Source organism: Schistocerca gregaria, chromosome 7, assembly GCF_023897955.1.
Source record: "Schistocerca gregaria isolate iqSchGreg1 chromosome 7, iqSchGreg1.2, whole genome shotgun sequence".
In the NCBI taxonomy this organism is placed as follows: domain Eukaryota; kingdom Metazoa; phylum Arthropoda; class Insecta; order Orthoptera; family Acrididae; genus Schistocerca; species Schistocerca gregaria.
In genome coordinates this window covers 238,318,210-238,335,146 of record NC_064926.1, presented here as the reverse complement: position 1 = coordinate 238,335,146, position 16,937 = coordinate 238,318,210, and the positions used below count along the sequence as shown (strand labels likewise).

Sequence of the window (16,937 nt, the reverse complement as noted above, 5' to 3'; positions counted from 1 at the left end):
GCTGGTCACTTACATGTGTTTTTTTCTGGGTAAATGACTAATGGAATGAAATGATCATATGGCATTATTGGCTAGGAGACACTACCCGGGGCTGTTAGTGCAAGTCTTTTTCTTTGGTACCTCTTCAGTGACTTGTGTATCAATGATGCTGACAAGAAGACAACACCCAGTCCCTAAGACGATAATATCTCTGAGCCCAGCCAGGAATCGAAGCTGAGCACTCAGCATGGTAGTCAGCTGTGCTGACCACTCAGCTGCAGAGATGGACAATGACTAATAATTTCTATTCAAGAATTTCTCTGTGGTATAGGAGAAGATGTAAAGGAGAATCATCTTTAATCTACACTGATCACCAGCCCTTTGCCTTTTGTCTTGTTTTGTTTTAATGTGCGAAAACAACTGAGGTCATAAGCACCCACGTCGTAACCTTAGAACTTCAAAGAGCAAAAGGAGTTAAAAGCGACTATATGTTAAGCTCTATCGACAGAAGGAAAGGCAGCTAAAAACAAGGACTTCCTCTTGAAGAAAGGCCCATACAATACGCCGTACAGACAGCGGAAGTCCTCAAAGCGAAGATTAAATGTCCTTCGCTTATTGCTACAATGGATAAAAGTAAAACGTGGTAAACAGCCCATGCATCATTCATTAAAACAGCCGATAACTCATATGGCAAATTTACACTAGAATGTAAGCAGTTAAAAAAATGGCATTCAGTCAGGAAAAGGAAAACTGTCAAAGGTTGATGACAATGAGCATAAACCAGAGGGGGATCACCACTTAACAAATGGTGATGGCTAAAAAGACAATGTCCAATATGCAACATAGCTAAAATGATTTCGTGGCAAGAGGTCCAAGAGGATATCAGCCAAGCCACTGGGAGAGGTTTAATTCCCTGGAGCTTGGACCTGTGAGAAGACCAATGGTGGTGCCAAAGTGACACCACCTGCCAACAGACGGCAACATGGAGATCACCCAAAGGAATGGAAGAGCTAGAAGGCAGAGGTAAGAGGATTGCAGCCTGAGCAGGATGATTGCAGCCTCATTTCCCGTAAGACTGATGTGACCAGGAACGCACATGAACATCACAATGGCTCCCTCAACTATGAGCAAGTGGAAGCTTTCTTGGAACAGCTCTTTGCATTGGCATCTACTTTATGTAGCAGCAGAGAAACATAAGCAAGTGAGGGCATACATTTTTTAAAGAAATCCTCTATGAAAAAAGTGCTCATACATACTTTACATTAACCACTTAAACATTATGTATATTTTTCATCTAGCAACATAGGTGATTAACTTCCATCGTTGCATCTCTGCTATTTCTTCAAATTTGTCTTTTTTCCACGTGATGCAATAGTCTCCAGATTCATCTTTACACACTCTCACATGTTGTATGTTTCTGTCAGTTTTATTCTGATTTATACTTTTAATGAATGTGAATATTTTATATGTATGCCATGTTTTATCTATTAGCATGAACTCTCTCATTTTAGGGTTTACATAGAATGCAAGAAGTATCAGACAAAGCTCATACTTATGAATGCAAGAGCTGTTGTGGAAGCTGATAACACACAAAGTGGGCAGTGGGAATCAAATTAAATGCACTGAAGTGAAATGAATGGATTGACAGATATGAAATCAATGTAAATGCAGTTACATTAGTCATGATGGGAAGTATGCTCACACAGCCTATTTGTTAAGATGCTTGCTCACAAAAAGCAGAAAATCTGGGTTCGTGTTGGAGTACAGCACAAATTTTTAACTGTCACGATAAAGTAATGAATAAAAGAAGACTGCCAAAGGTTACACATATAAACAAAACACAAAATTCTCAAAAGGCATTTATCTTCCTCAACAAATTAGACATGACTTGTATCTCCGAGATGTCATCATTACATTTGTGTCATTTCCTTTCTACTATTTTTCTTCCCTTAACTTTTAAGGAAGGATATCTCCTACATTACAAACTGATCATTCATAGCCAATATTCACTTTGTCAGTGCTTGCATTTCCACACTGCATACACCACATAAAATTTCTTATTTTTCCTGACTACCATCTTAAACTGACCAACAATTTATAATCTACAGTTGTGTAATGCATAGGAAATAAAATATTTTTGTCAATAATTCTGTCACTAGAACTAAAGTAGATTTCTTCCCAAATTATTCTCTTTTGCAGAATTCATTACATGAAACATCATTTTTTAATATATTAAAACCAAAGATTCCAAGACCTCAACACCTTCAACCCATTACATGCAGTCTCGCATCCTTCATCAAAGGCACCAACCACTTTCTCGAACGCCTGGAATCCTTACCCAGTCTGTTACCCCCGGAAACCATCCTTGTAACCATTGATGCCACTTCCCTATACACAAATATCCCGCATGTCCAGGGCCTCACTGCAATGGAACACTTCCTTTCACGCCGATCACATGCCACTCTACCTAAAACCTCTTTCCTCATCACCTTAGCCAGCTTCATCCTGACCCACAACTTCTTCACTTTTGAAGGCCAGACATACCAACAATTAAAGGGAACAGCCATGGGTACCAGGATGGCCCCCTCATATGCCAACCTATTTATGGGTCGCTTAGAGGAAGCCTTCTTGGTTACCCAAGCCTGCCAACCCAAAGTTTGGTACAGATTTATTGATGACATCTTCATGATCTGGACTCACAGTGAAGAACAACTCCAGAATTTCCTCTCCAACCTCAACTCCTTTGGTTCCATCAGATTCACCTGGTCCTACTCCAAATCCCATGCCACTTTCCTTGATGTTGACCTCCATCTGTCCAATGGCCAGCTTCACACATCCGTCCACATCAAACCCACCAACAAGCAACAGTACCTCCATTATGACAGCTGCCACCCATTCCATATCAAAAGGTCCCTTCCCTACAGCCTAGGCCTTCATGGCAAACGAATCTGCTCCAGTCCTGAATCCCTGGACCATTACACCAACAACCTGAAAACAGCTTTTGCATCCCGCAACTACCCTCCCGACCTGGTACAGAAGCAGATAACCAGAGCCTCTTCTTCATCCGCTCAAACCCAGAGCCTCTCACAGAAGAACCCCAAAAATGCCCCACTTGTGACAGGATACTTCCCGGGACTGGATCAGACTCTGAATGTGGCTGTCCAGCAGGGATACGACTTCCTAAAATCCTGCCCCGAAATGAGATCCATCCTTCATGAAATCCTCTCCACTCCACCAAGAGTGTCTTTCCGCCGTCCACCTAACCTTCCTAACCTCTTGGTTCTTCCCTATGAAATCCCCAAATCACCTTCCCTACCCTCTGGCTCCTACCCTTGTAACCGCCCCCGGTGTAAAACCTGTCCTTTGCACCCTCCCACCACCACCTACTCCAGTCCTGTAACCTGGAAGATGTACATGATCAAAGGCAGAGCCACGTGTGAAAGCACCCACGTGATTTACCAACTGACCTGCCTACACTGTGACGCTTTCTATGTGGGAATGACCAGCAACAAACTGTCCATTCGCATGAATGGACACAGGCAGACAGTGTTTGTTGGTAATGAGGATCACCCTGTGGCTAAACATGCCTTGGTGCACGGCCAGCACATCTTGGCACAGTGTTACACCGTCCGGGTTATCTGGATACTTCCCACCAACACCAACCTATCTGAACTCCGGAGACGGGAACTTGCCCGTCAATATATCCTCTCTTCTCGTTATCCACCAGGCCTCAATCTCCGCTAATTTCAAGTTGCCGCCACTCATACCTCACCTGTCATTCAACATCATCTTTGCCTCTGCACTTCTGCCTCGACTGACATCTCTGCCCAAACTCTTTGCCTTTAAATATGTCTGCTTGTGTCTGTATATGTATGGATATGTGTGTGTGTGTGTGTGTGTGTGTGTGTGTGTGTGTGTGTGTGTGTGTGTGTGAGCGCGAGTATATACCTATCCTTTTTTCCCCCTAAGGTAAGTCTTTCAGCTCCCGGGATTCGAATGGCTCCTTACCCTCTCCCTTAAAACCCACATCCTTTCATCTTTCCTTCTCCTTCCCTCTTTCCTGACGAAGCAACCGCCAGTTGCGTAAGCTCGTAATTTTGTGTGTGTGTTTGTGTGTTATTTTATTGTGCCTGTCTACCGGCGCTTTCCCGCTTGGTAAGTCTTGGAATCTTTGTTTTTAATATATTTTTCCCATGTGGAAGTTTCTTTCTATTTTACTTACATCATTTTTTAAATCGTTTATACAGTCTATCACAATCTTTCTCCTTTCAAACATATGTAGGAAGAATTGGTAAAAGTAATGTAGAATAACAATTACATATTTTTCCTGTTTTGTCTCTTAGTCTGTCAATAATTACAAAAAATGATGTTCAGTAAGACAGTGCTGCATAACTACAACCATCTGCATATTAGTAGACACTGACCGATTTACACTTGTCACTAAAATTTTAAGAAATTAAAGAAAGAAAAGTGAAGGAAGTACCACAAATTTTACATTTCACTTACAAAAATAACTCTTTGGAGCTCTGTGATGTATTTAACATGAAATAAGCAGTGAAATGTTTTCATCTGAGCTTTGTACACTAAGTATGACTACAAAATCTTTATAAGATATCAATGGTGTGCTTGAGGTAATCTACAAATATACACTGCTCATATTGTCTATAATAACAGGTTTGCAAATTAATGTGAGATAAATCAACTTTACCCTAAAATTGTTGTCCACATCTTTTTATGGAATATATGACACAAACTGTAGGAAAGGTAATGATACAAAAATAATTTTTCAAAAATGTAGCCTGCTACTCTGAGCTAATATGTGATTCTATGTGGTGGCCACTAATATTAACTTTTGCTACAGATATGGGAGCTCAAATACTATGAGCTTTTCCACATTTAAAGTTTTAAAATGTAATCTTATAGCACTTCTGATAAATACAGGTTTGGATAATAGCTGTAGTAATGACTAGATCATGTTTATGAACAAAAATTTCCAAGCGATTTAAATCTGAGAACAAGTCATGTTACAGTATGCATACGATACAAAGACACAATCTGTGGGAGCTTTCACGTTCAGTGACCGCACAAAAATGTTAAGCTCCAATAACAAACAGTCTCATTTAAATGTCTCAACTGCCAAATTCAACAAACAAAAAAAGCTTCTGATTAAAGGGTGGTCAGGTGAAGCCAAAATTATATGGGACACACGTACCCCCAATGGGGCTCCGAGCAGGACTCCCATATGGACTGCCATATGGACTACTGCTTAATCCAGCCTTCTTATGTGCAGCTGCTCAGGTATATAATCACACAAATAATAAAAAAAACATTAAACAAACAGATATTAGATTCAAGTAACAAAAATACTTTCTGCAAAGAGCTGATTCTGAGACGAAAAGATATCTGTGGGCAATTAATGTGAAAAATACTTAGCTTTCAAATATTTCTCGTCACAAAATACAATAATTCACAGTTATTGATTTAACATATTTTAAAATGCAGTATTAAATATCCTTCTTTGTAATGATATTCAGAACTATCCAAGCTTTAAACCCTCATGTTCAAGTACACGTTAATAATCATTTTTACTTCTCCCATTCTTTCATTCGTAAATAATCCTTGCAAGTACCTAAGTACTCATGTGTGTTCTATGAGTTTCACTAAAGTTTCTAAAAGTTCCTGGAGTTTTCAAGTTCTTCCTACTTTAATTTGGTATCAATGTCTCCAGTAAGAATTAACAAAACAAAATATAGATACCACCAGCTGTACAAGAAATCCAAGTAATTGTACAAAGCTTCCTCTTTTGATTTTAAAATTTTGTGAATTGACTAGCATTTATCCACAAAAATCAAAGCATCAATATTGCTATGCTACACTCCAGTGTACTTTTGCAAAGACTGTTTTTACTACCAAAAACACATATATTGCTTGGTGATCAAATTATTACATATCAGGTTACACAAAAATATAAATATGGCCTTACTTATAAAAATTAGCATCCTGCTGCTATTTTATATAGAAGCTAGTCACATGAAAATGAGACAGATGGAAAACATACATAAACTGTTTAATATTTCAAAAGTAATACCATAACATGATGGATGAGTAAGGGCTTCCGAGCAAAACATCCCCTGTGTACTCTAAACAACCTTGGCAACATTTGGCCTGCACAAATATTGAGATAAACTGCATCTCTAGCTGCCCATAACTGAGAAAGTGTTACCAATGCAGGATTCTGTGCACTACCTGACCTCTCGATTATGTCCCATAAATGTTTGATGGGTGGCAGAACCATTTACCCGAACTGTCCAGATTGTTCTTCAAACCAATCACAAACAATTGCTCTCATATCTCAAAAACAAAATTTCTATTAATACAAGGGTGGTCTGAAAAGTTCTCAGAACAGAATAGAAAAAAAAGTACTTACACCACTGAACCTTTTTTTTTTTATTTTTCAAAGTAGTCTCCTTGTAGATTAATGCACTTGGTCCAACAATGTTCCAGTGCCTTGATCCCATCTCAAAAATGAGTTCTCTCCAGGCCTGCAAAATAGTTGTCAACTCTGGCAATCAGTTCTTCGGTTGAAGTGAATCTTTGCTCTCCAAGAAAAATTTTCAGTTTTGGGAAGAGATGGAAGTCTGAAGGAGCCATATCAGGTGCATAAGGCAGGTGTGGCAACAATTCATACCTTAGTTTGTGTAATTTTGCCATGGCGACAGCACATGTGTGCGGGCACACATTGTCTTGATGGAAGATGACTTTCTTCCTTGCTAAACCTGGCTTTTTTTTGCGTATCTTTTGTTACAGTATTCTCCTGTAATTGTTTGCCCAGTGGGGAGATAATCTACGATCTACAAACATAATCCCTTTCACAACCCACAACACTGATGCCAGCACCTTTCCTGCCGAAGGAATTGTCTTTGCTTCCTTTGGTGGTGGAAAATCAGCATGTTTCCACTGGTTTGATTGTTGTTTTGTCTCTGGAGTATAGAAGTGCACCCCAGTCTCATCTGTGGTCACAAACCGGTGCAAAAAATCTCGTTATTTTATCTTGTTCCGATATGTCCATTCTCACGTGTTTTTGATCCAGCGTCAAGAGTCGTGGCACCCATCTTGCAGATAATTTTTTTTCATTTCTAATTCTTCAGTTAAAATGTGATATACCCTTTCAGATGACATCTGGGAAATGTGAGCAATTTCACACAATTTCAACTGGCGATCCTCCATGACCATTTTGAGCACATTTGCAATGATTTCTGGAACAGTGTCACATCTTGGCTGACCACTGTGCAGTGTTCTCCCAACCAAATTTAAATTAATTTGTCCACTTGGTAACAGTAGAATATGAAGGAGCAGAGTCCCCCAGGGTATTCTGTAAATCGGCAAGAATGTCCTTTGCTTTCATACCTTTCTTTACAAAGTACTTAATGACTGTTCGAATCTCGATTTTTTACATCTTCTCAAATCGCTACACAGGAACAACAACAGAGCAATGTCAACACTGCAGCTCTCTTCCAAAAACACTGACGTGGCATGTGTTTACAGGTAACAGTCCAATGAATATCATGAGAACAACTCATTGCACTAGCGATTCTGAGAACTTTTCAAACCACCCTCATATTTTCTTCTCTGTTGACTAGTACTTAACTTACCAGTGTGAGAGAAAGGGGGGGGGGGGGGGTAACTCTTGAATCCGCACCTATTTGAAGGAAAAAGTTGTTCCTGTAACTATCAGATCAAGTCTATATAATTATGGAAACTGAAGGAAGGAACTAACGCATTGGGGCATTGGGGCTTTGTGCAAAATCAGTGACAACAAGTGAAAATAAGTGCTAGACCGGGACTCAAACCCAGGATCTCTTGCTTACTAGGCAGTTGCGTTAATCACTGTGCCATCCACATAGTGTTTATCGCAAATATACGGACTACCCCAGATGCCCCCAGCTGAACCACAGTCCATCTAGTGCCACCTATCCACATTCCCCATCAGTGTTCTCCATGCTTGCTAATTTCAGATTCATGCTGCAAATCAAATGTAAATGTGCATTCACACTGATGTCTGAAATAATACACACCAGGCATTCATATAATTGATTTGTCTTGATGGGCAATGAATTAACCTTCAGTGTGGATGCACATTTACGTTCGACCTCCTGTGAGAATCTAAAATTAGTCATTCTGGAGGACATGGACTGCGGGTAGGTGGCACTAGGTGGGCATGTGATTTGGCCAGGTGGTGAGCTGGGATAGTCTGAGCATCTGTGATAAACACTATGTCCAAATGGTGCAATGGTTAATGCAACTGCCTATAATCTGTTCATCATAAGAATAAACGTGATGTAAACAAACACAAACGCGATGACTGGCCAGATGCTGTAGCACAAGTACACTGGTGGTGCTATGCTCTTGGAAGTAGGTCCTACTTATGTATTAGATATATTATTACTACGTTATGTTAAATGGAACTTTTAAGATATTCAAATGTATTAACATCCATCAACGTTTTTCTTAATCATGCTTTAGCTAAATAGTTTTTATTTAAAAAATCATGTACAATCACAGTCTCTGCAGCGTTCTGCTCAGATTGTCGCACTGTTAATGCACAGTATGAAAATGGCTGAGGCTGTTTTCTGTTCTGTGGTGAAATATGCACATGGAATACGGTTAAAAAGTGCCAAGAAATAGGTTGTTTTAATGTTTTTCATAAATTTACGGAGATAATCAGCTTTAAAGTTTTGGCAGTAACTTTATGTAATACAGTTGAGTTATAGATATGAGTAATGCAGTCGATGCGATGATGGCATGTGAACTAAATACAATTAATGGTTTGTTGGCTGAAATCTCCCCAGTATCACCCCCCCCCCCCCCCCCCCCCTCGTTCGATTTGAAATACCTACATCTCTTAACTACAAAACTTATCATCATTTTTTTAATGAATAATGCACACTTTCTTGTTTCTATTTACATATTGGACACGAAATCCCTGTTTCCTATTCAAATACAAACTCTTAATTATGGATGTTTTATGAAAGACTTTTCATAAAAGTTGCTGAAATTAAGAAAACTTAACAATTTAATTTTTTAAGGCAAAAATGAAAAACCAAATTCTCTTTGTTTGAACTATGTCCATCGTTTTATACCACAGAGGTAGATAAGTATTGTAGAATCATGAAAAACGATCATTTTCACAGCATCGAGCAAATCATACAAATGCTGCATTTTTACATTTGCTACTATACAATTACAATATGAATCCAACAGAAATGATGTGGACCCAAGTTGCAGGATTTGGCAGGAGGGGTAACAAGAATGTTAAGCTGCCAGACGTACTGGAACCAATGCACGCAGCTTTTTCACATGTCACGACCAAACGCTGGCGGGATATAGAATGGCTCATCATCATAAAAGAAGAAGAGAAAACGCGGCGCCTGGCGGACTCTGTGGATTCTGTTGTTGACAGGCTCGTTATCAACATAGCAGGTGACATTTCAGAACTGAAATGTACTTCTCAGATTAGGATAAGGAAGGGGCTAAGAGATTACCAGACTACTAACTGTAATTAATACCTCCAGTGGCTTCAGTATTCAACAGTATGATGAAATCCCTGCAGTATGCTGTTGCATTACACACAACTCACTTAGAAAAATTACCCAATGCTTAAGTTAAAAATTTTCATCACTCTTGTTTATAATTGCATTTCATGCTTTCCGTCTGGTCACCTAAGAAGCGCGCAGTAGTGCTGGAGTTCCTCTGAATATTATTTCAGTCTCTTTAAAAATTAAATGAAATTCGAAGCTATATTGTTTCTTTGCTTGTCTCTTTTTACATCTGAACTGCAATGCTTACATCATGCGCCGGTAAAGCTGTTGTCCCAACTTATCACACAGTCTATGTGTGTGTAACACAGCATAAAGCATATCCTTATTATTGTACTCGACTGTACTGGTCACAGCTTGGCTTCCGCTCCACGCAAAATGAAATCCATTGAGATTCAAGCAAATGTGGAGGAATACATGGTGTAATGTTTACATCAGGTTTATTCTTATGATGAATGGATTATAGTAAGCAGATAAAGGGACAAAAATAGATGGAGGGAGAGGGGGGGGGAGGTCATAGACAGGGAGAGGAGGAAGGATGTGCTAGACAGAGATAGGAGGGAGAACAAGGTTAACATATATATCCTACTCCCATACATATCAGAAACATGTGCTTTCTCGTTTCTTCCTTTTACATTTAACCGGACTGAGCCACAACACATGGCCAGGAACAGCTAATACGTAATGAAATAATAAAAGCCATTCACTTACAAAATACGAATGCACTTCAACAGAGAAGTCAGAATGTTGTAAGTAATAACTGTAATCATTGCAAAGTTATTGTGTTGTGTCTTCCAACTTGATGAATTTAATCACAGCTTATACACTTATTGGCAGAGGACAAACATTATTTGCGAAGTTCATGAATGGCCTCAGGGCAAATGGCAAGCACAAATGTTTGGAACAATGAAAGAAATGAAAATAGAGGTGTATTGGCTCAAATGAATGATACTTTGAAAGTGATGGCACAAATTTGCAGCAGTGGTTTCATTTCTTTTATGCTGTTCCTAGACAAAATATTTTACACTGGAGTGCAGGAGTAGTGTTCATCCACTGGCTTGGAGCTTACCAAATTTGTGATTGTGATAAATGACACAGTCCAAGGTAAAAAAAGTCTTGGATTAAAATATCACATTGAGCAATTTCCAAGCAATGAAATCAGCCTCATTTCATTTCTTTATTTTGAATTTTTGTATACCATCCACTTATTACAACAAGATTTGGAGATGAATGTTCACTATGTAAGAATGATTTGAAAAATAAGTTTAAAGTGATGACGATGAAAAGTAGTCATCTATTTTTACCTTTGGCTTGCCGTCTTCTCTTGCAGTCAAAATCTAGTCTTCGTCCCTGCAACTTCTTCCTGTGATGCTGTAAAAATATGACCAAAGCACATTTTAAATAAAATTATCATGAATATAAATATGAAGACTGAAACAACAATATAATCAGTGTGGGATACTACTGCCCTTAAGAGTATTTTTTATATATCAAACAGATATGCCATTATTAGGCTAAGTCCTTTTCTTCTCAACCTGTACAAACCAACATCATTGGGTATGTGGATATGAATGGAATAGTATGCATATTTTTTAGTATTTTATGGTTTATAGGCTGTATTTGTAATTGTAAGTGTAAATTCAGGCAGTCTGTGGTGTAGTTGTTATTCATTTGTGTATTCTGAAAAGCCAGCAACCAACTGCTTCAGCCAAGTCAGTCAGGTTCTAACTGCTGCCTGTTACACACCTACAGAGCAGCTAGTTACATATTTAGCTTTTCCTTTGTTTTCTTGGTATGTTATTTTTTAAATACCATACATGTTTTTTTTTTCTATTTAAGAGGTGTAGTATTGCATTTTTGTAACTGAAATGTAGAGTTAGGCAGTGTGTAGCACAGTTGTCATTTCTTCTGAACAGCCCGCTACACAACTTATTAAGCAGCCAGCCTCCATCAATGACACGTCAGGAGCATATCAATTTGCACAATTAGTTATCTTTGTGTTTTTTTATACTTTACTTCATAAGTTAGTGACAATGGATGGATAGGATGTGTGCATGTTGCGTGCAGATGCAGGTGGAGATAGTCACAATTCACAAGCAGCTGAAGGTCTTTTGGCTATGGTCAGCTGTTTTCCAGATTCTGCCTTTGGGTGTAGTGATGGCGGAGAATCTGGCACATTGCACGGGACACCTCAGATGCCACTTGTTTTGCCCATAGGCTCTGCTGCTGAGGTTCTTTCTAGTGTACCCGACATGATGGACCTGCCTTGACTATAGGGCGAGTGGCAGGTGGTGACGCATTCATGTCACTTGAGATGAATGGCCAATGTGGCTGATGGCAATCTGGCCTTATCCATTAACCATGTGAGTGGACAGGTAGCCACTCCTTCAGCAGCGTCTGAGCAGGAAAATGGGGGAGGGGTTTGCCAGTTATTAGGAACTCCAATGTTAGGCCTGTTATGAAGCCCCTTAGGGAAATAGCATGAAAGGCCAGAAAGAAAGCCCACAAACACTCAGTATGGCTCAGGTGGCCTCAGGCTGAGATGTGGAGGCTACTGAGAACACAGGGTGCAGTTGCCTGCAATTGTGGCTCATTTCAGTACCAATAATGCCTGTCACTTGGGTTCGGAGGCCGTCTTCAGTTGCTACAGGCATCTGGTGGAAGTGATGAAGGCTGCTAGCCATGCACCTGGGATGCAAGTAGAGTTCACAATTTGCACCATTGTTACCTGAAATGATTGGGGTCCTTCAGTTGGAGTAAAATGTGGCGTCCCAACCAGGGGCTTTGTCCAACGTATACTCCGTGATAGTGTTCGCTGCAGATCTCTGGACCTGTGTTATTGACTGGAGAGTTGTAGGACTCCCCTCGATAGGTCAGGTGTGCACTACACAAAGGAAGCAGCTATTTGGGTAGCAGAATAGTTGTGGATTGCACACGTTTTTTTAAAAAAAATGGCAGCAGTCTGAGGTACTCTGGTAAACAGTTGCCAGTTGATGTGCAGATAGTGAAATAAGACAGCGTTGAGAGTAAAGGCACTTCGACTTTCAACATTTTATCAATAAGTTGTTGCAAGGGTATAAGCAACAAAGTTCCTGAATTTACTGCCCTCTAGGAAATATGACACACACAAGTTATTCTGAGGATGGAGAACTGGCTGAAACCCAAAGTAGAAACATCTGAAATATTTAGTGTGGAATGGAATGTATACTGGAAAGATAGATTGGAACAGTTTTGGAGGGGGGAGTGTTCATTGCAGTTGACAAAAATTTGTTTCTACTGAGGTCAAATATGAGTTTGACTAAAGTTATAAGGATACTTACAACAGCTCTAGGTGAAATTAAGTTGTTGGATGTTTTTAGCAACAACCCACAACATTGCTGTTTCAGCTTTAGAGACATGCAAAACAAGTCCATGCTTAGTGATACAGAAATACCCAGATCATGCAATACTAGTTGATGGTAACTTTAACTTACTAAGTGTAGAATGGGATAGCTACAGATTCATTACAGTGGGTACGGACAGTCTTCTGAAATACTTCTGAACACTGTACTGAAAACTGTCTTGGGCAGCTTGTTCAATAGCCCACATGTAATAGAAATATTGTAGACCTTGTCGCTACAAACAGCCCTGACTTCACTGACTGTGCCAGTGTTGTTAGCATCCCATTTAGGCAATGAATGGACATCATCTACTTCCTGTATGATGGGACATAGAGGAATTACAGGAAAAGTTTAAAAAGACTGTAAATTACAGTCTGCAGAAGAGTGTAGCGAGTAAGTGGAGTAAGGACAGAAAAAACAGACCATGGTTTAATAAAAAAGTTAGTAAAATGCTGAGGAAGCATAGAATTTGCAAATGATGACTTGCTAAAGTTAGTAGAGACTTGTACGTCTGTAAAAAGATCTACGTGCAAAGCATACAACAACTACCACTGTCATACATTAGCAAACGGTCCAAGAGAATTATGGTGCTATTTAAAATCGCTAAGCAGGTCAAAGACTTCTACCCAGTCATTCGTCAACCAGTCTAATGTGGCATTAGAAGATGGCAAAAGGAAAGCTGAAGTTTTAAATTTCAGGTTTAAAAAAACCATTCATGCACTAGAATCATACAAACATATCATAGTTTATCCATCGCACAGATTGCTGAATGGAGGGCATCTAGAGAAGTGACACAAAGAATTGAAAACAAATACGTCACTAGGTCAGAATGGTATCCCAATATGGTTTCACATAGAGTATTCTATGGTGTTGGCCCCTTACTTGGCTTGCATTTATCACAAATCTTCCACTTTGTGCAAAGTCCCAAGCAATCGGAAAAAGCACAGGTGACGTGTGTGTATATGAGAAGGATAAAAGAATGGACCCTCAAAATTACAGACCAATACACGTAACATTGGTTTTCTGTAGAATTCTTGAATATATTCTCAGTCTGAATGTAATAAATACCTTTGAGATGAAAAAGCTCCTGTTCCACAGATCAACACGTTTTTTAAAAGGAAGGAAGAAAGATTGGGTTTACCATCCCAATGACATTGAGGTCATTACAGTTGGGGGATAAGCTCGGATTTTGACAATGATGGGGAAAGAAATCAGCTGTGCCCTACAAACAAACCATCCTTTCATTTGCCTGGAGCGTTTTAGGGAAATAATGGAAAAGCTAAATCTGGATGGCCAGACGTGGGTTTGAATAGTCATCCTCCCGAATACAGTTTTAGAAAGCAGTGTTTGTGTTGAACTTTGGTTGTCCTTCTCTCGCACTGTATCCCGCAAACTATGGATGAAGGGCAACATGTTCCTAGATTTTTGAAAAGCATTTGACACAGTGCCCCACTGAAGACTGTTGATGAAGGTGAGTGGCTCTAAGACTTCTAATGCAATAGAACCCAGTATGTTATCCTCAATGAAGAGTGTTTATCAGAGACAAGGTTATTGATGAGAGTGCCCCAGGGAAGTGTGACTGGACTGCTAAATTTGTCTAAACACATGAATGATCTGATGAACAGGGTCAACAGCAGTCTGTGGTTGTCTGCTGATGTCGTGGTGTACAGGCAGGTGTCTTTATTGAATGACTGTAGAATGATACCAAGATGATTTAGACAAAACTTCTAGTTAGTGTGATAAATGGCAACTAGCTCTAAACGTATAAAAATGTAAGACAATGCATATGAGTAGGGGAAACAACACCATAATGTTCAAATACAGAATTGGTAGTGTGCTATTTGACACAGTAATGTCAATTAAATGTCTAGGTGTAATACTGTGTGATATGAAATGGAACAAGCATATAAGAATTTAGTAGGGAAGGCAAATGATTGACTGCAGTTTACTGAGAGAATTTTAGGAAAATGTGGTTTATCTCTAAAGGAGACCATGTATAGAACACTAATGCAAACCCATTCTTGAGTACTGCTAGAGTGTTTGGGATAACCACCAGTTCAGATTTAGGGAAAATATCTAAGTAATTCAAAGGAGAGCTGTTAGATTTGTTACCGATATGTTCCATCAACACATCAGTATTACTGAGATGCTTCATGAACTCAGATGGGATACCCTGTTCCCTGGGCAGGGGACAGGGGCGGGGTGGGGGGGTTCTTTTTGAGGGGCACTGTTGAGAAAATTTAGACAGCTACTATTTGAACCTGACTATAGAATGATTCTACGTACATTTCACATAAGAATCATGAAGATAAGATAAGAGAAAATAGGGCTCACACAAAGGCATATGGTCAGTCATGTTTCCCTCCCTCTATTTGTGAGTGGAAAAGGACAGGAAATGATAGCAGTGGTATAAGGCACCCTCCACCATGCACTATATGGTATTTTGCAGAATATGTACGTAGATGTAGACATAGAGCAGTGGGTTAATTTTCCTGCACCTATAACTGCTTCCAGCTCCTTTGTGATACTCCTGATTAATCTGTGATTAAGTCTGTTGCTTACAGTGCAAATGAAATGGAGAAAAGAAAGGTACTGGGATTAGAAATCAACAGTATCTCTGTCACTGAATTATTCTTCATCTTTCTTTTTTCCATAGAAACACATAAGTAATTATAAGAAAAGTAATGTAGGTGTCAGAAAATGGCTGTAGAATTGTTGCATTGGTAGAAGTTTTAAGCAAGACTTCATCACCTACAATTGTTATTATGTGAAACAATTTATTTTCATTTAAAAGCACATATCAGCAACACCAAGCATTCATCAACACTTGTACTGTAACTTACCATTACTTCTTTCAAATCCTTTGTCTGTAGATGATGAAGTGGTTCTAGGAAATTCTGTTTAATGTTGTCATCCAAGGAATATTTTACATCAGCCATTTGTTTCATGGACTCGCCCATTTCACATAGTGCGGAGCCTGGAAACGATTATAAGAGGAGGTAAATTAAAGGAAGCAGCACAGAATATGTTGTAAATTGTTAAACAAAGAAATCTTCATGAAGGGTCACTGAGAGGGGGGGGGGGGGGGGGGGGACCCTCAATACATTCAGAGTAAAAGTAGCTGTGATGCACATATGTTAATTCATTTCTACTGGGTTAGAATAAATTTAGCTGGTGTTTACAAACATTTGATAATATCTAACTTATTTTATCTTCAAATGTATATCCATCTTCTGCAATCACTGTTTACAGTGATGAGGTAAGGAAAACTGCTTAGTTATTTCTTCACTGTCATCTGAAATGTATTGCTCTTGTATCACTGCCCCATCACAGGAGATATATTTTAAAATTCACAACAGAATCAGGTTTCAGATGTTAATCTTAATGCAAAAGGCAGTTTGTGAGTGTACAGCTTTTTAGTTTAATGCTTAGATGTGTGATTCATTTTGTTGGTCATCATCACATGAACATAACAGGTCAATTAAAATAATAAATATTTGTCTCAATTGCCTGTCTTATATTCTTTGTTTTACATATCCTGCAGTTTCTGTTTTTAGTTAATTAACATCTTTGTAGTTTTTAAAAGGTCAGAAATTTAAAACATTTTGTTTGTAAATTAAAAACAGTATCAAGACTATTCCTGAATATTTTAGTGCTTTGTAAACCCCTTCCCCTTTGTTTTCTTGACTCTCTGCATCATTTTCAACTGACAAATTTTCATTTGAATAAAAATATGTTATTTAAGGGCACTGTGTTAATAATAAGTACACACTCACAAACTAAGTAAGCTAGATTACAAAAAAGAAGTTATTAACTATTTACTAACAACCTCGCTGAATACAATCAAAACACTACCAGTCCACGTAATAACTAATACACAGAGTAGAATCTAATAGTAAAGATGAATATTGAAGAATTTTCAATTTGTTCAGTCTTCCCTTCTGCAACCTGTTTCTTTTATTTCTTTATCGCCAGAAGGAAA

At 38.9% G+C, this 16,937-nt stretch overlaps 1 protein-coding gene across 30 annotated transcripts in view; it reads right to left on the bottom strand.

The window, feature by feature from the left end:
- LOC126281877 (endophilin-A) overlaps window positions 1-16,937 on the bottom strand; it is a 720,509-nt gene that overhangs the window by 92,763 nt on the left and 610,809 nt on the right. For all 30 annotated transcript variants that reach the window (XM_049981167.1, XM_049981169.1, XM_049981172.1 and 27 more), the window contains 2 exons: window positions 15,799-15,932; window positions 10,880-10,946 (listed from right to left, as the gene is read on the bottom strand). In XM_049981167.1, coding sequence (XP_049837124.1) covers window positions 10,880-10,946; window positions 15,799-15,932 — 201 coding nt within the window. The remainder of the gene's footprint in view (window positions 1-10,879; window positions 10,947-15,798; window positions 15,933-16,937) is intronic.